The sequence below is a fragment of the Amblyraja radiata genome, chromosome 24 (genome assembly GCF_010909765.2).
Source record: "Amblyraja radiata isolate CabotCenter1 chromosome 24, sAmbRad1.1.pri, whole genome shotgun sequence".
Taxonomy (NCBI): Eukaryota; Metazoa; Chordata; class Chondrichthyes; order Rajiformes; family Rajidae; genus Amblyraja; species Amblyraja radiata.
This window is the reverse complement of record NC_045979.1, coordinates 15,467,780-15,490,658: the sequence shown is the minus strand read 5'-3', so window position 1 is coordinate 15,490,658 and position 22,879 is coordinate 15,467,780. Positions and strand designations below refer to the sequence as shown.

The window sequence follows — 22,879 nt, the reverse complement described above, 5'->3', positions numbered from 1 at the left end:
TGCTGTTCTTTACTATACAATAGTGTTTTATGGAAGCTTACAAACTTTGTCGTTTGTTTTTTGAGTATGTGTGCATGTGTATGTGTATCTATATATATGTATATACAGATGTATGTATATATCTATCTATATATATTGTGTGTGTACTTGTGTGAGTGCATACATACACACTGAACTTTTTTTTCTCTCTCGTTTATCATATCGTTTACAGTGTACTATGTTTACATATTCTGTTGTACTGCAGCAAGTAAGAATTTTATTGCTTTACCTGGGACATATGACAATAAAACACTTGATTATACTACACCTATTAAAAGCTGGCCAAACAAGCAGAAAAGACCTATTGAAATAAAAGCTATGTTAAATTTTATTTATTCACTCCTACCAATTGGAAGAAGATATAGGAGTCTGAAAACTCAAAGGTCGAGGTTCAGGAACAGCTTCTTTCCTACAGTCATCGGGCTATTAAATACTACAACCTCCAAATAAGCTCAGAACTACTTATACTTATGGGTATTGGTTTTATTTATTGGCACAATTATTCTTTGTTTTATATATATACTAGACTAAGTGGGACCCGTTGGGTCCCAGCATCACACAGGAGGGCTGGTCCCCCAACGCAATATTCCACCTCTCCACCAATTCCAATATTGGTGGCCAGTGGGGGGGTCTGTTGTGCTAGCAGCTCACTCACTCACGGCTGGTGGACTGGCAGTTGACTCACGGCTATTCCTTGAAATTCCACTTCAAGCAGGGTGCAAGGCCAACAAATTCAAGTGTAGTTTCATACCATTTCAAGCAGGGTGCAAGGCTACTAAAGACAGCGAGTCGTGACCTCTCCCTCCTCCATCTTGCAGAGACTGAGCCACGCCCACACTTCTGGGTTTTATAATCCCTCCCCCTTCCACCAGAAGGGGCGTGACCCTCATGACGTGATTGACAGGAGAGAAAATCTCAACACTTGTAAACACTTATAACTCTTTTATTTTTCATCGATGGGAAAAATCCTCGGCACCTGATGAGCAGAGGGGGCTCTGAGTAAGATGGCCAAAAATCACAGCTGTACGTGGTAGTGTTTTTTCTAAAATCAATATAAAGGGCAAACAGGAAGTGATCGAAATTACACTTTTAATTATATAGAAGGCAAGGCAACTTTAATTAGGCAAGGCAACTTTAATTAGGCAACACAGCTTTAGCATTTCCAAACCAAAGGCAACACAGCTTTAGCATTTCCAAACAAAAGTCAACACAGCTTTAGCATGTCCAAACCAAAGGCAACACAGCTTTAGCATTTCCAAACTATATTTTCAAACCATATTAAGGGCACTGACAGGTCAGTAAAACCACTCACAGTTTAGTAGACATGTGTTCAGTGTTATTCACAGCTCAGACTGAGAGACATGACCCTCTTGTTCCCCCATATTGCAGAGACTGACTGAGGCATGCAACACTTCTGGGTTTTATAGTCCCTCCGGAAGGGGCGTGGCCTTCAGGGGAGAGAATCTCAAGATTTTTTAAACACTAATAACTCTTTCATTTTTCATTGATGGGAAAAATATTCTTGTCCTGCACAGCGGAGGGGGACTCTGAGTAAGATGGCCATAAATCACAGCCATAAGAGGCAGCGTTTTTTCTAAAATCAATATACAGGACAACAGGAAGTGGTCAAGATTAGACTTTTAGTAATGTAGATATTCCTCTCCACTATGTCAATTAAATTTTTATTTCATTTGTCCAATATTTTTTGTAACAGAATTCAGCTTTAAAAATATAAGAATAAGTCTACTTTTTCTTTTAATTGTAAATTTTTAAACAGATATTTAAATATATTTTCCATCTTTATTTCTGGATGTTCGCAGATTTCATTTGTAGAAGTAAGATTTTGAAGATGAAGTGCAGTAAAATGTGGAGATCTATATTACTACGCCGACATCAAAGTGCTGTTTGTTTAGTTTCAGTCAAGACTATTTTTGAATAGTCCTACTGAATCCAAAATATAATGTAGGACAAGGTTCATTCTGAATTGCAATGTGTTAATCTGTCAAATCCTCCCATCGTCTGTGGCAGATTATCAGGTTTTATATTAAAGTAACACAATTCATGTTTCATCTACTTATGTATGATTTCTTCATTCTTCAGTCAAGAATACAACATATAATTTCATCCATGCCTAAACAATGTGCTACGTTTTAGCACCAAAGACTTGAAGTTCTTTTTCCATTTACTATCACTTCTACTATTTGCTTTTCATCGACAGTAAGATCAGAGACTAATGTGTCCACAGATTATGGGAGGATCGGGCATTTTATATTGGAATTCAGAACGAAGCTTGTCAAAGATAATTCCTTCATTGTATTTTGGATTCAGTAGGACTATTTAAAAATAATCTTGATTTAAATTAACACAAACGTTACTTCAATGTGTAGGAATGAACTGCAGGTGCTGATTTACACCAAAGATAGACACAAAATGCTGGAGTAACTCAGCGGGACAGGCAGCATCTCTGGAGAGAAGGAATGGTGAGGTTTTGGGTCGAGACCCTTCTTCAGATTCACTTTAATTTAGGTATTGTAACATTAATCGACTTAATGCATCCTATTGCATAAGATGAACATTGGTATAGGTCCATCAGTTCTGAAAGGCAGCAAGCGGTGAATGAAAGTATTTTTTTGGCATTGCTTGTTTATTTTAATTTACTTTACTTTAGACTTTAAGGATGCAGCGTGGAAACAGGCCCTTCGGCCCACCGGGTTTGCAGCGACCAGCGATCACTCATACACTAGTTCTATCCTACACACTAGGGACAATTTACAAATTTAATACATGCCAATTACCTATAAATCTGTACCTCTTTGGAGTGTGGGAGGAAACCGGAGCAACCGGAAAAATATCTCACGCGGTCCCAGGGAGAACAAAACAAACTCCATACAGATAGCACCCGTGGTCAGGATCGAACCGGGGTCTCTAGCGCTGTTGGCAGTGACTCTACTGCTGCGCCACTGTGCTGCCCAATCCTTTTGTCCATTTTGGAGGTTGAGGTTGCTGTCAAGAGTTGCACTGGTGAGTAACCACAGTGCATTTTGTGAACAGCATATTGGTAGAGATTCTTGAGAATTTTCAGAACCACACTAACCTGGGCAAATGGCGAATATTCCATCACATTCCTAACTTTGGGGTAACTGGAAGTGAGTCACCTGCCCTACCTCTGATCAGTGCTTGTAGCCCAGTTTTTATCTTAATGGAGCTTCGATCGCCCCGACGCGGGTGCTATGATTGCCCTGACTGTGGATAGTTCGACTCCCCCGATCGCGAGAGAATAAAGAGGGAGGAAGACTGGACTTTATTGCCTTCCATTACAGTGAGGAATGTGGGGAATCCACTGTGGTGGATGTTTATGTTAACTTTTATGTAGTTGTGTGTATTGCTGCTTTTTTTTTAGTATGGCTGTCTGGTAATTCGAATATCACTGTACCTTAATTGGTACACATGACAAAAAAATACTTTTGGAACCTTTGAAACCTCTGATTCTATCATAATCATAATCATAATAATAACTTATTAGCCAACATATGAGGAATTTGATTTGCCATACATTCATACCAATAAAGAGCAACAAGACACGCAAATACATTTTAACATGAAGATCCACCACAGTGCTTCCCCCACATTCCTCACTGTGATGGAAGGCAAAAAATGTTAAATCTTCTTCCCTTCTTTGTTCTCCCGTGGTTGGGGCACTTGAACCTTCCATTGTCTTGGCGATCCTGGCTCCCGCAGCCGGTGGTAGAGCCCTCCGTGTTGGGGCGATCAAGCTCCCACTATGAATCTATAACTCCAAACGTTAGCATTTGGGATCAGGTTCGAAACTGGGTCTCTGGTGCTATAGAACAGCAGCCCCACCAGTCGCTCTACTATGCTGTCCAATACAGTCCATTAATTCAAGTAGATGCCACCGTTTTAAAAGCTCTGACCATGGCTGGAGGTCTTGGAGACAAAAACTGAATTGGGTTCCGCAGACCATAGTTGAATGTTAAACAAGTTTTGGAAAGTCTGATTCAAACAAAGATGATTGTGAGTCATTTTCTAGGTCTTTACCCATTCAATTCAGCAATATTACTAAAGTGAAATGTTTTGAGAGGCTGCCAAACATTTTCCATTCTAGGCTACACTGGCCTTGTGGTGATACTTGGCTGATACCCATTCCTGTTTCAGTGAATGATTGCTGGTTTCTATGTTTTGTTTAGTTGAATAACCTGAGTCCCAATACATTTCAATCAGCAAGCAAGACCCAAGTAATCACAGTGTAAGTAAGTCATGGCCTTCCAAAAGTTATCTAATGATAAACAATTACACGTTCTTCATGGTGTTCCAAAGAGAACATTTCTTTATATACATGATGAATAATTAATCATCCTTAAATGTGAATTCATCAAAAATAATAATCATGAACAAGCCAACTGCCTTTCAAATTCAATCACAAATATTTTATTGTTTTAACTGCTCTGTACTGAAGATGAAATCTAAAATTTGCTATCAGGACATATTGCAAATAAATGATGAAATCTTTTACAATATGTGCAGTTTACTTCCTGAAGCCAGCAGCAATTTATCCGTTTTATTAAATGCAATGGACTCCTTTAGAATACATGTGCAGGAAAGTGCTGATAAATCTTGACTACAAATAATACCAACAGTCACGTTTTGGTTTATAAAACATGGGGAGAAATTGTAATCCCCAGGCTAACCTGAGGTGGCAAAGAAAATAAATATCTACAAACAGTCTAGAAGTGTGAACGGACATATTTTATATTCTCTTTGGTCCATTGATAGTTTAGATTTTAAACATTGGTATATATTTTCATAAAGAAAAAAGAATATATGGATTTGTTTCCAGATAAACCTAATCTCTGAATAAATATTATGTTGAAAATAAATTAACTTTATGAACCTGATGAGTAAATTTCATGTTTTGCACTGTTCATGATGATCAAGATCGAGTGGCGTAGAGATAGAGTTGCTGTCTCACAGCGCCAGAGACCCATGTTTGATCCTGATAACGGGCGCTGTCTGTACAGAGTTTGCATGTGACCGTGTGGGTTTTCTCCGGGTGCTCTGGTTTCCTCCCACATTCCAAATATGTACAGGTTTGTAGGTTACTTTAGTGGAGTCCACGTCGACCAGCGATCCCCATGCACTAGCACTATCCTCTACACTAGGGACAATTTACAATTTTTAATCAAAGCTAAATTAACCTCCAAACCTGTCTCTGGAAAACACGGATAGATGATGTTTCGGGGCGGGAACCTTTTTCAGACTTATATCCGAAGAAGGGTCCCGACCTGATACGTCACCTATCCAGGTTTTTCAGGGGTGCTGCCTGACCCACTGAGTTAGTCCAGCACTTTGTGTCCTTTTGTGTAAAATTGCATTTGCAGTTCTGCTTTTCTATAATTTATGAATAGATTTGCTACTTATGTAGAGGAGCAGAGTGTTAATTTTAGTTTGGCCCAAACATTGAACTGAACAACTTAGAGCGAAGATAGCCATTTCAACCCAATTATTAATATTGATCTTTGAGTTAATATTATGTACTAATTTAAAAAAAACTGAAAAAGGTTGATTTAGACAAAGAAAGATTTTGTCCTGACCCTCCTCTTTTCAAAGAAGGATCTCGACCCGAAACGTCACCTATTCCTTTTCTTCAGAGATGCTGTCTGACCCGTTGAGTTACTCCAGCATTTTGTGCCTATCTCTTTTCCAGCTTTCTTTCCCATCCTCCCTACAATCAATCTGAAGAAGAATCCCAACTCAAAATGACTCCTATTTATGTTCTCCAGAGATGCTGCCTGACCCGCTGAGTTGCTCCAGCACGTTGTGTCTTCTTTTGTAAACCTGCATCTGCAGTTCATTGTTTCAAAATGTATTTGGGGATGTTTACTGTTATGCGCTGTAGAATATAAATTGCATCTTATGCTTTTCCAATATATTGAAACCTATTAACATAATTAATTGTTCTGGATGTTATTTGTTACTTACAGCTCTTCCAAGAAGTGAAGACCTTCAAAAGAATTTGGCTGCAGGTCATCAATATTGTTCATGCTCAAGTCTCTGAGGGGAGAAACAGAAAACAGAAAAATGAATAAATTATAGTTGGCTTTGAAGGGAGCAGTATAACCAATGTTGAAAGATGTTTGCCGTAGCATTGCCACTTCTAAAGTTAGTTAGTTAGTATGTTTAGTTTATTGTCACACATATCGAGGTACAGTGACAAGCCTTCGTTGCGTGCTACCCAGTCAGCAGAAAGGCAATACGTGATTACAATCGAGCCATCCACAGTGTATAGATACATGATAAAGGGAATAACGTGAATACGGTTTAGTGCAAGATAAAGACTAGTAAAGCCCGATCAAAGATAGTCCGAGGTCTGCAATGTGGTAGATAGTAGCTCAGGACTGCGCCCCAGTTGTGGTAGAATGGTTCAGTTGCCTGATTACAGCTGTTCATTTCATTGTTCATTCAGTTCCACAACCAGAGATGAATTGTACTTTCTCTGCTTTGCCACTGTACCTTGCAGACCACGCATTCCCTGTTTCGTCTGGAAGATACGTTGTTTCTTTCCTGATTAAAACAATCTCTTATGAATATCATTCAAATGAAAAATGCACTTTGAAGGAAATAAAAAGCAGATGTCAAGAATAAGAACAAAAGGAAAATTTCCATCGTCGACTATGTCAATAACTAGTAGCACCAAGATTGCAAATTGTTCAAAGAAGCCTTTAAAGACCATTGCCGCAGGGGTCAAAGCAGCTTGCTGGCGCCATGATTTTCCAAAGCAGTTTACTGTATCGTGTGTCAAGAGCCAAGAGTGTTTAATTGTCATATGCACTGGGATTGGAACAATGAGATTCTTGCTTGCTGTAACTTTACAGGCACAAACACAACATGGAATAAAGTATAACACGATAAATTATCCATCGCACTTGGTAACCAAACCATAATAGTGCAAATCGAAGCACATTATGCAACCTGTACAAAGTTCTTTATGTGTAGGAAGGAACTGCAGATGCTGGTTTAAACCAAACAAAGACACAAAATGCTGGAGTATCTCAGCGGGACAGGGAGCATCTCTGGAGAGAAGGAATGGGTGACGTTTAGGGTCGAGACCCTTCTTCAATCTGACGAGAGGTTTCGACCCGAAACGTCACCCATTCCTTCTCTCCAGAGATGCTGTCTGTCCCACTGAGTTACTCCAGCATTTTGTGTCTAGTTTCAAAGTTCTTTATAATTCAGTTAAAGATAGATTTGTGCACTGCAGTTAAGAGCTTAGATAGAGTGGATGTGGAGAGGATGTTTCCAGTAGTGAGAGAGTCTAGGATCAGAAGGCACAGGCTCAGAATGAAAGGACTTACCCTTAGAATGGAGATGAGGAGAAATGTCTTTAACCAGAGGTTGGTAAATCTGTGGAATTTATAGCCACAGACTATGGAGGCCAAGTCAATGGGCATTTTTAAAGCAGAGATGAATAGGTTCTTGATTAGTAAGGGCATCAAAGATTATGGGGAGAAAGCAGGAGAATGGGGTTGAGAGGGAAAGATAGATCAGCTTAGATCGAACGGCAGAGCAGACTCGATGGGCCAAATGGCCTAATTCTGCTTTTATGGTTTTAATTTTATGGTTGATGGGAAAAAAACTGTTCATGAACCCGGAGGTCACGGTTCTTAGGCTCCTGTGCCTACATTCTAATGGTAGCAATGAGACGAGAGCATGGCCAGGGTGGCTTGGGTCTCTGATGATGTTAGCTTCCGTACTGAGGCAGAACTTCCTGCAGATTCCTTTCATTGTGGTGAGGTTAATACCGGTCTTAGACTAGGCAATGTCCACTATGCTCTGCATCCTTCTCGTCAGACATGAAGGATACTCTTGAAAATATCCTTCAATAAGTATTGGAATAACACAAATATTATATTGAGCGTGCTTTAATACTTCTTCACACATTTTGATTGACCATCGAAAAGTATGACAGAACATGGCTGTGAATGCACTTCTGAAACAGAGTGAGCATGCTCATTCACATGCTGCATTGTTCCCTTCGGTGTCTGCTTATTGCACAGCACCATCCGGTAATTCAGCAGCTTACTATCTATTCACAGTATTATTGAGGTATAGAGTCATGCAGCATGGAAACAGGCCATTCGCCCCACCGAGTTCATGTTGTCCATCGAGCACCCATCCAAGACACTAAAAAACTGCAGATGCTAGAATCTTGAGAAAAACACAAAGTGCTGGAGGCTGAAAATTTCAGATGAGGGTAGACCGATCTGAAATTATTAACAAAGAGCCAATGAGTGATACAATTCTTGTTGAAAATGTTCCTGTATTTTATTCTGGAGGCTGTGTCAACTTCATTAAATGAAATAATAATCTAGTATTCCTGGAGACACGAGAAACTGTAGATCTTGGAATCTCGAGCAAAACACTAAGTGCTGGTGGAATTTAATGGGTCAGGCAGCATCTGTGGAGGGAATGGAGAGGCGACATTTCGGTCGGGACCCTTCTACAGATTGATTGTTGTAGGGAGGGAGAAGGCTGGAAAAGGGAGGTGGTGGGAGGACAACGCCCGGCAAGTGATAGGTGGATACAGGTGAGGTTGGATTGGCAGATAGGTGAGGTAAGTAACTAAGGAGACAAGTGGATGTCAGATAAGGAGAGGAGAGAAATGTAAAGCCCGAGGGGTGGGTATAGATGGAAGGTGGCAGGAGGGGGGGAAGAGTTAGAACAGCAGGAGAGCAGCAGGAATTACAGAGGGGAACAGTGAGAAAATCTTACAGAACTCCCATCAGAGAGAAGCGAACTTCAAAATAGCCATAAAAGGATGTTGACACAAGGAATTGGTGACGCGATTTACAGCAATTACAAAAATATACACAAAAAGACACAACAGTGCTGGAGTAACTCGATGAGTCAGACAGCAATTTCATGTTGGGACCCTTCCTCAGACAGATTGTAGTATGGAGGAACAAGCTGGAAGAGAGATAGGGGCTGGACAAAGCCAAGCGATAGGTGGATATAGATGAAATACCGCCTATCTATGTTCTCCAGAGATGCTGCCTGAACCGCTGAGTTACACTTTGTGTCGTAAAGGCTTGTTGCCTCCCTTCTCAAAATTTTCAAAGATTTCAGAGTGTATCTAATGCACTCTTTGTACTGAAAAACATGTTGGCTTTTGTTATAAGGATCTCTAAAGCAGGTGCTCGTTCAAACATCAACACCATATATTAATTCAGATGGAAATAATATGTTATTTTCACACAATTTCAAGTTTTCAAACAATCGATCATAATTATAGCTCTCTTTGTGTTCGAAATGTATATAATGTCGGAAGGATTAGTAGGGGCTTGGTTGTTGGGCTGTCTGGGATTGTGTGAATCCTGATCTAACACATCAGGTCATGCTGAATTCCATTCAGCTCTCCACTGCATGGATTTTACGGATTCTAATATCCTCCCAGTGTTGCTGTTCCGCCATCCCAAACGATGATTGTGTCTCAAACGCCCGTTGCAGAATGCGGTGAGAACCATGTGTAGGAAGGAACTGCAGATGCTGTTTTAAACCGAAGGTAGACACAAAAAGCTGGAGCAACTCAGTGGGACAGGCAGCCTCTCTGGAGAGAAGGAATGGGTGACGCATCCCTTACCCCTGACTAATCTGAAGAAGGGTCTTGACCCGAAAAGTCACCCATTCCTTCTCTCCAGAGATGCTGCCTACCTCGCTGAGTTACTCCAACATTGTGTGTCTATCTGTGCTGAGAACCATGGTCAATATCAAAAGTGTCTCACGTAACAGGTCAGGGCCCCTGATAATGAATATCCTCTGCATCCATTGCTTGAGTCACCATGTTACAGCCATTGTGACTCACTTGATCACTTGATCCATCTGCACTTCATGCTGCCTTGACAAGGCCACCAGCATAATCAAAGACATAATCTTTGCAGAACGTGTCAACCCTTGACTCCGTCTCTCCCCTTTCCCATCAGGAAAGAGGAACAGAGGCAAGAGGTGAAAATGCATAAATCCAGATTTGGGGACAGTTTCTTTCCAGATGTTATCAGGCAACTGAATCATCTTATTGGTTGGTTAGGATAGGAATTGCCAATGCTTGTTGACAAAAACAAAGTGCTGGAGTAACTCAATGAATCAGGCTGTAGTTTCGGGTCAGGACCCTTCCTCAGCCTGATTGTAGTGGGGAGTAGAAAGTTGGAAGGGAGATAGGGGCAGGACAAAGCCTGGCAAGTGATATGTGGATACCGGTGAAATGTCACTTATCCATATTCTCCAGGGATGTTGTTTCACCCACTGAGCTACTCCAACACTGTGCTTGGATCAGAGAGTATTAGCTATAATACAGGCTTGGATTGTTTTCACTGGAATGCCGGAGGTTGAGATGAAGCTTGATAGAAATACACAGAAGTATATAAAACAGCATAGATAGTGTAGACAGAATATTTTTCTGGGTAATAATATCAAAGTCTAGAGGGCAGAATTTTAAGGTGAGAGAGGCAAGGTTTATAACAGATATAAGGATGCAATTTTTTTACACCTCTCATCTCTCCATGTATTTGCAGCGAAGCTGCGCAAATTTTGCGATTTTTACTATAAAAAATGATTAGATTCATATAGAAATGACATTATACAGATCAGTGAAAAAATCTTTATATTTATTTTATTTTATTTTTATTTTTATTTACTTTTCTTAACAGCTATTTTCATTGGGAGTATGACAGGTGAGGCTCTGCCTCCCCTGCCTCCCCTGGCCGCACGTCCCTGGAGGAAACAGGCCCTTTGGCCCACCGAGTCCACACCGACCAGCGACATTATTCTACACACTATGGGCAGTTTACACTTATACCAAGCCAATTAACCTACAAACCTGTATGTCTTTGGAGTGTGGGAGGAAAACGAAGTTCAGGGAGAAAACCCATGCAGGTCATGGGGAGAACCTACAAACTCTATACAGACAGCACCCGTAATCGAACCCGGGTCTCTGGCGCAGCAAGGATGCAACTCAACCGCTGCGCCACCATGCCACCCACGTGCCGTTCTGAAGGAAGTTTCTTGATTGGAAGCAATGCCTGTTTTTCCATCGATGGGATTTATATAATTATATGGCTCTTCATATAATTTCCTATAGTTTTGTGTATAAATCAATGAGCTATTAACCTTTGACAGATGTGTTTGATATTCTCTCTACCTAATACCATATTTCATCTTGTTCCTTTTCTTCCATAGCTTTTCTTAAATGTGCATATTGCAAGATGATATTTTTATGCTCGCATTAACTGCAAATGAGCTTTGTAAATAAACTAAAAGCTCTCCAGTGGGAAACCGGATAATTACTTTTAATTACTGTGTTTTCCTTAATTTAAATGAAACAGCCACAGAAGTATCTGTTGCCTATCCCATAATTATCTAAAAGTAAAAATAATCCTGACGGTCAAAATTATTGGAATTGCAACATAAAGAAAAATGACCTTTTTGGGATTTCACCGACTTTCAAATATAATTGGAAGAGAAAATAAGACACATCTGGTCCCAACTTTGTGTTTAAGCTACAATATTTAATAAATGATTTCTATAAAATTCCAATTGTGTTGCCAACCTCAACTATACATCTTGTGAATGGGTCAAGGATTTGGCACAGTAAATCACAGTGTAGTAATTGTTTAGTAATTGCATTAAATGTCCAGAAAAAAAAAGAATTAAGGTGAAGAAGAAATGCAGATGTTGGAATCTTGAGCAAAACACAAAGTGCTGGAGGAACTCAGTGGGTCAGGCACCATCTGTGGAGGGAATGGGCAGGTAACGTTTTGGGTCAGGACTCTTCTTCAGACTGAATTAAGGAGTATTGCTTTGAACATTGCAAGCAGACAGCATACCTATTCTTCCATAGCTTTGCTTGAAGCAACAGCATTTAATGGTGATTGGAGATGGAGTAACAAGGTTCTAGCAAGTATTGACATACAGCAAAGATGGTCACCTCAACCCTGTTATTAATATTGATCATTGAATTAATATTAAGAGCACTCATTATTAAAACCTGAGAAAAGATTGATATTGAGAAAGAAAGACTGTCCTGCCCCTCCTCTCTTTCAGCTTTCTTACCTGTTCCCCCCACTGCAATCAGCCTCAAGAATGGTCCTGACTCGAAACAACACCTATCCATGTTCTCCTGAGATGCTGCTTGACCTGCTGAGTTAGTTTAATTTATTGTCACGTGCATCGAGCTACTGTGAAAGGCTTTTTGTTGCGCGCGAAGTCCATAGTGTACAGATACAGGATTAAGGAAATAGCGTTTAGTGAACAAAGTTATAGTAAGCAATGCTGCTGTTGGACTAGAGGTTTAAAAGAGTGAAGCAATTGTAATGAGTGATGGCAGATCCACTTCTGGGACCAGCGCGTGTCACTCCAGCACTTTGTGTCTTTCTTTGATATAAACCACCATCTGCAGTTCCTTGTTGTTACATATTGATTTTGACAACCATTGAAAAGTAATTAAAACTGTTAAAAATAAATGTGAAAAGTAGCAACAGCAGCAGGAAATGTGATTCTATTTCTGATGCCTTGCACCAAACCTCATTCACCATTCCTATTGATAAAGTTAACTGATGTTAAATTAAATACAGCCTTTTGTAAAAAAAGGTTTTGGTTTGCATGACACAGCAAGTCCATTCTGCTTGCTCAGCTAGGGCAATTCGAAGAGACAGATCTTTGAAGTTGACTTAGCAACATTTTAAAGAATGACAGTAACTGAAAGAATGCTTTAATCTGAGGATCAGATTTCATCATCAAAGTCGCAAGACTCCTGAGGCACCATTACCTGCTTACAGCTCAGAGCTCTGTTACACAGAGAAGCTGACTTCTCTATCATGTAGGTAGACACAAAAAACTGGAGTAATGCAGCAGGACAGGCAGCATCTCTGCAGAGAAGGAATGGGTGACGTTTCGGGTTGAGACCCTTCTTCAGACTTCTTCTCTATCATGTATTTCTTTGAGGGCTATTATTCAATACTCAATGCTTAAGGGGTAAACAGAAAAACAAACTCAAAACTTTATCCGCAAAACAATTAGGAAATTAACTCCCCTTCCAATTCCCGTACCGACCTTTCTGTCCTTTTAGTATAATTTAGTTTAGAGATACAGCGGGAAAACAGGCCCTTTGGTCCATCAAGTCCGCGTCGACCAGAAATCACTCATACACCTGTATACTAGCTCTACCCGACACATTAGGGACAATTTACAGAAGCCAATTAACATATAAACTTGCACATCTTTGGAATGTGGAAACCGGAACATCTAGAGGAAACCCACGTGGTCATGGGAGAATGTACAATCTCCGTACAGACAACACATGTAGTCAGGATTGAACCCAGGTCTCTGGCGCTGTAAGGCAGCAACTCTACCCCTGCACCACTGTGCTCTCCTGGGTCTCATCCATTGCCGGAGTGACACCACACACAAGCTGGAGGAACAACACCTCATATTCTGCTTGGGGAGCCTTCACAATTAATCCCTCTTTTTTCCTTATTTCACACTTGTTGGCTTCTCCTCCTCTCTGGCCTTTGTCCAACCATCAGCCTATGAACACCTCCCTGCATTCTTCCCCTCACCTGCATCTTCAATAGAATGCATTTCAGAAGCGGGATATCTTGCAACGTTGCCAGCTCTGAATGGGAATTAAAATCCAGCAAACTTTTCCATGGTCAGCAGCTGCTCATTAAAGTGTGATCTTAGACTGTGTGCTACAGCTTTAAAGAAGACTCACAATCTTCCGCCTCAAGAATAAGATTGTTCTGACAGAACAAAGTCGGTTTTAAAGAATTCCAAAGTGGAAAAGTACATCATAATCATTGATGAGGCATGCCAACTATGATTAAGTTGTCTAGTATAATAAGTTTTGATTCCTAAAATCAAACTCATGACCAAGTGTGTATAGAACAGTCTTTAACAGTGGAGGTTATAGATTTTTTGAACACCAACACTAATTTAAAATCTCATTTATCTATACAATTCTGGAATTAATCCAGGAGATATTAAACTGTGAAAACAAAGGCAGGCATTGCAAATGTAACTGCAGTGCCAGAATCATTCTGAGTGTAGAGAATAACACGTCTGTCTCCGGGAAAGATGATGCCCGTGTGGAAATAATGTGAACACAATCCAAATGTGTAATGCTTTTTCTTGATTTGTGAAAATATATCCAGATATCATTTACAACATTTTCATGGTGATGTGTGAACACTGCACTGGCCAGTAGACTATTTCTGTACACTTTGCCAATCGGGGGATGTGCTTAGGTATGGCAATACTGGACTGGAATGTATGCAAGAAAATAATTCCACTATGCGTTTGCACGTGGCAGAAGGTCGCCTCCCGACGGGCTGCAGCCACGGCCTGGCCTGGCAACAGTATAGAAGATGGGAGGTCACGTCGTAGTTGTATAAGACGTTGGTGAGACCGCATTTAGGGTATTGTATTCAGTTCTGGGCACCGTGTTACAGGAAAGATGTTGTCAAGCTGGAAAGGGTACAGAGAGGATTTACGAGGATGTTGCCAGGACTAGAGGGTGTGAGCTATAGGCAGAGGTTGAGTAGGCTGGGACTCTATTCATTGGAGCGCAGGAGGATGAGGGGTGATCTTATAGAGGTGCATAAGATCATGAGGGGAATAGATCGGGTAGATGCACGGAATCTCTTGCCCAGAGTAGGGGAATCGAGGACCACAGGACATTGGTTTAAGGTGAAAAGATTTAATAGGAATCTGAGGGGTAACGTTTTCACGCAAAGGGTGGTGGATGTATAGAACAAGTGGGCCAGAAGAAATAGTTGAGGCAGGGATTATCCCATCATTTAAGAAACAGTTTGACAGGTACATGGCTAGGACAGGTTTGGAGGGATATGGACCAAATGCTGGCAGGTGGGATGAGTGTAGGTGGGACATGTTGGCTGGTGTGGGCAAGTTGGCCCGAATGGCCGGTTTCCACACTGTATCACTATAAGACTCTTTAACAGGCCCAGCTTGCTGCCGTGGTGACGGGAACCAGCCTGGAGAGGTTGCCGCTGAGCCTAATTTCTGTTTGCCCCATGTACCGGAGAGGAGGGAGTCGTACCGAGGGTATCGGTATGCCGACTGGCGGCGGGAGGCAGCGCAGGGCTTTGACGGTGGATAGGGCCACGGCTGCACCCCAACCGCAGGCCCAGTTCGCCTGGAGACGCCGGAGAGCATGGTCCCTGCTCACCCCGGGGAACGGGAATCGGAAAGGAGGTGGAAGGAGACAGCGAGGGCGACGGACGCTGGACAAAAGGCCTGGGAAGAGGAGCTGTGGGAGTGGGGGGGGGGTCTTATCTTCCACACCCTCGAGGTCAGCTGAGGAGGTGCCCCCAGGGGAACAAGGGCTGAAGAGGGCCAGGCGTGGAGAGAGACTTTCAATTGTGGGATGACCATAATGGAGGCGACGGTTGCAACGGCCTTTGTGTCCAGCTACAGCTGGGACTGTAAAATGGGTCCAAAATTCATCCTAGATTGCTATCACTAAACAGATAATATAAGTAATTTAATCACAACACAACTGGGTGGCAGAGTGGTGACACAGCTGATAGAGATGCTAATTCACAGCACCATAGACCATGGTTCGATCGTGACCTCGGGTGCTGTTATGTGGAGTTTGCATGTTCTCTCTGTTACCTCTGGTTTCTCCAGTTTACTCCCACATCCCAAAGACGTGCGGGTGAATTTGCCTCTGTAAATTGCCCCAAGTATGTGAGGAGTGGAAAGACAGTGGGATAACCTAGAACTGCTGTGAGTTCGATGTGAACTCAGTTAGTCGAAGAACCTGCTTTACATGCTGTGTCGATAATCTACTAATTTATGAGCTGTCAAGAAGAATTGCTTGAGGAAGTTGCTCATCACTGTCTTCTAAGGTAACAACCGAAGATAGACACAAAAAAGTGGAGTAACTCAGCAGGACAGGCAGCATCTCTGGAGAGAAGGAATGGGTGACCTTTTGGGTTGAGGCCTTTCTTCACACAAAAAGCTGGAGTAACTCATCGGGACAGGCATCGCTGCCTGTCCCGATGAGTTACTCCAGCTTTTTGTGTTTATCTTCGGTTTAAACCAGCATCTGCAGTTCCTTCCTACATGAGAAACTGGAAACAGTAGGCATTGCCGTCAATCTGAAAATAAATATAAATGTACACTATAATGACTGAGTGCTTTAACATATTTCGCTCTGAGAATATTATAATTGATGCCTCAAACTGATCTTCATAGCTGAAATGGACAGTCTCAATGGATGTTACCTTTGAGGAATATCAGGCAGGGAGAGACATATGGTAAAGTAGAACATGTCTGGCTTTCCATTGATTTAAATTGTTGAGAGGAGAAATCTTGCAGGCATCCCTTTGGGATCACTCATCCAAATTTCCTCTTGGCTAGACCAAAGTGAAATACAGACGAGTGGAAGCCGGACTCTAAGCTCTTATATCAGAGAAGATAAATTTGCTTTCATTTAGATGTAATTCATGTGGACTTCACAAAGTCACTCAAAAGAGAATGTTGGCAAGGTTTGAAACTCATGGAATATAATGCGGGTCATTAGTTTAGTTTAGTTTAGTTTAGCTTAGTTTATTGTCACCACGGTACAGTAGAATTTTTTTGTTACATGCTAACCATTCAGCAGAATGATTATACATGATTACAATCAGACCATCCACAGTGTACATAAAGTCATAAGTGATAGGAGTAGAAATAGGCCATTCAGCCCATCAAGTCTACTCCACCATTCAATCATGGCTGATCTATCTCTCCCCCTATCCCCATTCTCCTGCATTCTCTCCATAACCTCTGACACCTGTATCTATGCCTTAAAAATATCCACTGATGGACTCTGCAGCCTTCTGTGGCAAAGAATTTCACAGATTCATCACCCTCTGACTAAAGAAATGTCTCCTCATCTTAATAAAAAACATCCTTTAATTCTGAGGTTCTGTCCTAGACTCTCCCACTAGTGGAAACATCTGCTACACATCCATTCTATCCAAACCTTTCACTATTCCTTAGTGTATAGATACATTATAAAGGGAATAACGTTTAGTGCAAGATAAAGTCCAATAAAATCTGATTAAAGATAGTCCGAGGGCCTCCAATGTGGTAGGTAGTAGCGCAAGACCGCTCTCCAGTTGTTGATAGGATGATTCAGTTGCCTGATAACAGCTGGGGAGAAACAGTCCCTGAACCTGGAGGTGTTCATTTTCACACATCTGTACCTCTTGCTTGATGTGAGTGGGGAGAGGTGGGCGTGACCAAGGTGCGACTCATTCTTGATTATGTTGGTGGCCTTGCCGAGGAAGCATGAAATGTAAATTGAGTCAATGGAAGGGAGGTTGGTTTGTTTGATGGTCTGGGCTGCATCCACAACTCTTTGCAGTTTCTTGTGGCCTTGTATGGAGCTGTTCCCAAACCATGCTGCGATACATTCCGATAAAAATGCTTTCTACGGCGCATCTGTAGAAGTTGGAGAGAGTTGTTGGGGACATGCCAAACTTCCTAAGCCTTCTAAGGAAGTAGAGACATTGGTGTGCAGCAAAAGACAGTGAATTGAGATGATGAGGAAGCTCTCTGTTGGCTGAATGTGACTGATGATGATTCATAAGAATATATTTTGAAACTTCAATTATTCACCAGCATAATATTGAGTGGGAGGTCCATTCTCCGAAGGCGCAGATTGTCCGAACTATCGGGTGGATATCATCGATTCAATTATATTATACTTCATAAAAGAATAGGGAAGGTATCTATGGTGTCCAAGTGAATATTCAGCCCATCACTATAATAAAGGTTTCTAAATCCATTGACACATTTCAGTTGTGGAAACCTGTTTTGTACAAATTGGTTGCTGCACTTCTGATATTAAAATAGTAACTAGAATTCAAAAAGACTTCTTGGTTAGAAAGCCTTTTGAAAAGTCCTGAAAGAAATTTAGATGGTGCAATGTAAACACATTATTTTATATTATTCTTTTCATTGAAAGATGAAACATGGTCATCCATCATTTAAAATGTCTATATCTTGTGCATAAACTAAACCTAAAACAAAATGATGAAGTAGGTTGGTACATCAGCAGAGACTGGTGTTCTCCGTGTAATACAAGGTTACTTTCTTTCAATCTTTTGAAAAATCTACATTCTGTACTTGTTCAGAATGCTTCTTGTTTTACCTTTCCATCTTTCTTTACGAACAATTAAAAGTGAACTTTCTTTTGACGATAAGTCTTTTCAATACCTGCTTGGGAGTTTCTCTCCAAAGACCAATGATGAATTCCTAGCTTAAGATAACATCCGATTTTTATCAAAGGCATTCTTGTTTTGTTTCATCAGTTCTGCATGATTAACATGAATGGTTTATTATTCCTCCTATTTCTGGTGAGGCACAGTTAACAAAAAACATTGAATGTATTTGCAAAAGCTTCCCACCCTTTCCCTCAACCCAGTTCTTTGGTGCCCCACGTCCTGGGTTAACAAATATGAATTGGATCGGTTTTAATCTTCAATGGCTTCAAAAAGACTTAGATATAATTTACAAGAACTATGAGATAAATGAGAATGACAAGAGAATGGGATACTTTTTAGATCTTAAGAACAATAATATAATGTGAGTAATCATAAAAAGTCACAGCTAATTATCAAGTACAGATCTCCATAAATCATGGATTCGGTCAGCAGAGAAAGAGGGCATTGGCGCTGCCGGCACTTTGAAGATCGATCCAGTCAATGTGTCATCCCTTGCTGTTTCCTTCCCATTTTGCTAAATTGTTATTCTGCAAGGCATTGATCTAATTCCCTATCTGAGCTATTATTGCATCAATGACCACAACCCTTTAACCAGTAGATTCCACATCATAACAATTCACTTCATGTGAAGAAGACACTTATCTTCTTCCTGGCTCTTCACAAGGCTGGAGTCACAAGTGATGTCATAGAGTCATCACCATGCAGCACAGAAACAGGCCCTTCAGCCCAACTTACCAATACCGATCAAGATACCATATCTACACTGGTCCCACCTGCCCGTGTTTGGTCTTTATCTCTCTAAACCTTTCCTATACATCTACCTGTCCAAAAGCCTTTTAAATGTTGTTATAGTACCTTCCTCAACTACATCCTCTGGCAGCTCATTCCATATGCCCACCACCTTATGTGTGAAAAAGTTACCCCACAGTTTCTTATTCAATCCTTTCCCTCTCACCTACACCTATGTTCCCTGTTTCTTGATTCCTCTAGTACAGGTAAAAGACTGTATTTCCCTTATATATTCCCCTCGTGATCTTATATACCTCTATAAGATCACCCTTCATACTCCAGCTCTCCAAGGAATGAAGTATTTGGCTGCCCAACCTCTCTCTATAGCTGAAATCCTTGAAATCCTGGCAACATCCTCGTAAATCTTCTCTGCACTCTTTCTGGCTTAAAAAGATCTTTCCTATAGGGTGACTAAAATTGAACATATTACTCCACAATACCACTTACCAACATCTTGTACAACTGTAACATAACATAATGTCTATGCTTAATACCCTGAATGATGACTGAGGTTCATCAGTTTATTTCCCTGGATGGCGGGACTGACATATGATGACAGAATGTATCAACTGGCCTTATATTCACTGGAATTTAAAAGAATGAGAGGATATCTGATAGAAACATATAACATTCTTAAAGGATTGGACATGATGTTGGAGGAGTCCAGAACCAAGGGTCACAGTTTAAGATTAAGTGGTGGGACTTGAGATGAAGAAAAACATTTTCACCCAGAGAGTTGTGAATCTGTGGAATTCTCTGCCACAGAAGGCAGTGGAGGACAATTGACTGGATGTATTCAAGGGAGAGTTAGATATAGCCCTTGTGGCTAACGGAATCAAGGGAAATGAGGAGAAAGCAGAAATGGGGTACTGATTTTGGATGATCAGCCATGATCATATTGAATGGCGGTGCTGGCTCCTGCACCGATTATTTACGTTTCTGTGCTATGTTTCTATGAAGGCTAATGTCCCAAAAGCCTTCTTGACTACCATATATACCTGTGCACCACTTTTGAGGAACTGTGTGCCTGTACTCCTAGATCACTCTGCTCTATAACACTTCCCAGGGCCCGGCCATTCAACATGGTCATTGATGTGTCAATGCTACTTATGCTACTAGTTTTGCCTTGTAGGAGGTGATAACATACGCCAAACCACAGGCAAGGCAAAGTGGCAGAGGTATATGGTTCCTCCCACACTCCAAAGACATACAGGTTTGTAGGTTAATTGGCTTGATATCAATGTAAAATTGTCCCCAGAGTGTATAGGGTAGTGTTAATTGCTGGTCAGTGCCGAATAGCCTGTATACATGCAGTATCTCTAAACTAAACTAAACTAAAATTCACTGGCTCAGGCAGCATCTCTGGAGAAAAGGAATAGGTGATGTTTCAGGTCGCGGCACTTCTTCAGACTGAGAGCCAGAGGAAAGGGTATAGAACAAATCAGAGCCAAAATCGATGAACAAGGAAAGGTGGAGCCCACAATGGTCCATTGTTGGCTGTGGAAAAGGTGATAAAGAAAGGATAGAATCAGTGAAACTAGCAGGACAACTAGGGTGGGGGAAGAAAAGGAAAGAGAGGGAATTCAAGGGTTACTTGAAATTAGTGAAATTAATACATACCGCTGGGTTGTAAGCTGCCCAAGCGAAATATGCGGTGCTGTTCCTCCAGTTTGCATGTGGCCTCACTCTGAAAGTGGAGGAGGCCCAGGACAGAAAGGTCAGTTTGGGAATGGGAAGAGGAGCTAAAATGTTTAAGAAGGAACTGCAGATGCTGGGAAATCTAAGGTAGACAAAAATGCAGGAGAAACTCAGCGGGTGAGGCAGCATCTATGGAGTGAAGGAAATAGACAACGTTTCGGGCCGAAACCCTTTTCAGAGCTAAAATATTTGGCAAACAGGAGGGACCCGCTGAGTTACTCCAGCACTTTGTGTTTTGCTTCTTATTCTTGTGGTTTTATAAAATGTTTTTCCAAATTGTTGCATCATAATATTGAAACCTCTCAATTTGTTGTACATATTACTACAAAAGGGTCTGTAAGAAGGGTCCCCCAAGAACCTCCCCCAAGAAGGGTCTCGACCCGAAATGTCATCCATTCCTTCCATCTAGAGGTGCTGCCTGTCCTGTTGAGTTACTCTCGCATTTTGTGTCTACCTTTAGTACAATTGTTTGACTTTGTTGAACCTCAATCTGTAACAGTACATATTAGTGATGACACATGACAATAGTAGTTGGCTGTGGTCAAAGAATGTAGACCAGTCACCTCTTTTTCCTGTATACACCAACCTCTTTTCTAAATCTGAGTGCATCTGTCTCTGCACCTGGATAGAAACAAATAGCTGGAGTAACTCAGCGGGCCAGGCAGCATCTCTGGAGAGAAGGAATGGGTGATGTTTAGGGTCGAGACCCTTCTTCAGACTCTTCTCAAGAAAAGTTTTGACCTGAAACACCACTCATTCCTTCTCTCCAGAGATGCTGCCTATCCTGCTGAGTTACTCCAACTTTTTGTGTCCATCTTCGGTTTTAACCAGCATCTGCAGTTCCTTCTTATACACCTCTTTTCCTTGAATACACCAACCTCTTTTCTAAATCTGAGTTACATCTGTCTCTGCACCTGGTATCTGCCTGACGTGTGATGAATTACATTCACACATCCTTGATGCGACTAATCCACACTAAAAAGGCTAATCTAAAAGCAGATAGTACACTTTTCTTCTTTAGTTATTGTTTATCTTTGGAGTTGACACATTCGCTTTGCAGAAGTGAAGATGTAGACAGAGAACCATAGCTCACTACCTTTGATAGGTTTATTAGCTCCGAGCAATTACTCTTACGAAACACTGGGTAGGTTGGATCTCACTTTATAATTAGCTCTCTCTCCTCTGAACAAAGAGAAAAGTGGATTAGCAAAGGGAAGGATAACACAAGGACCTTTTCATTATAAGATCAAGCATCAAGCATACCACTTACAAACGTAAACACCAACTTGTGAAGCAGGAACTTAGGTGGATTCTATGTGTCAGTCAGTTTGTTAATAGAATTTTTATAATAACATCTAGAAGGAAAAAATTTAAGAGACAGAAACACAGTGTGAAAAAAAATTGGCAACAAGTCAAGAGAGTTTTATTGTCATATGTCCCAACAGGACAATAAAATTCATACTTGCAGCAGCACAGCAGAACATGTAAACATGGTACTCTGTAAACAATATAATAAATGAAAAAAGAAAGTTTAGTATAAACTTAGCGCGCGCACACACACACACACACACACACACACACACACACACACACACACACACACACACACACACACACACACACACACACACACACACACACACACACACACACACACACACACACACACACACACACACACACACACACACACACAACAACAATGCCCCCAAGTCGATGGAATTCAGCTTATTTGGTGATTTGTAGGAAGGAACTGGAGTCGTGTAGGAAGGAACTGCAGATGCTGGTTTAAACTGAAGATAGACACAAAGTAACAGCGGGACAGGCAGCATCACTGGAGAGAAGGAATGGGCGACGTTTCGGGTCGGTGTCGAAGAAGGGTCTCGACCCGAAATGTCACCCATTCCTTCTCTCCAGAGATGCTGCCTGTCCCATTAAGGAACTGCAGATGCTGGTTTAAACTAAAGATAGACACAAAAAGCCGACCCTCTGAACTACTCCAGCTTTTTGTGCTTATTTGGTGGTTGTAGATGGCTATTGGGAAGAAACTG

At 41.2% G+C, this 22,879-nt stretch overlaps 1 protein-coding gene across 1 annotated transcript in view; it reads right to left on the bottom strand.

Moving 5' to 3' along the window:
• The window catches only part of lgr6 (leucine rich repeat containing G protein-coupled receptor 6), a 274,970-nt gene that overhangs the window by 165,673 nt on the left and 86,418 nt on the right, over window positions 1-22,879 (bottom strand). The window contains exon 2 of the mRNA XM_033042482.1: window positions 6,037-6,108. Coding sequence (XP_032898373.1) covers window positions 6,037-6,108 — 72 coding nt within the window. The remainder of the gene's footprint in view (window positions 1-6,036; window positions 6,109-22,879) is intronic.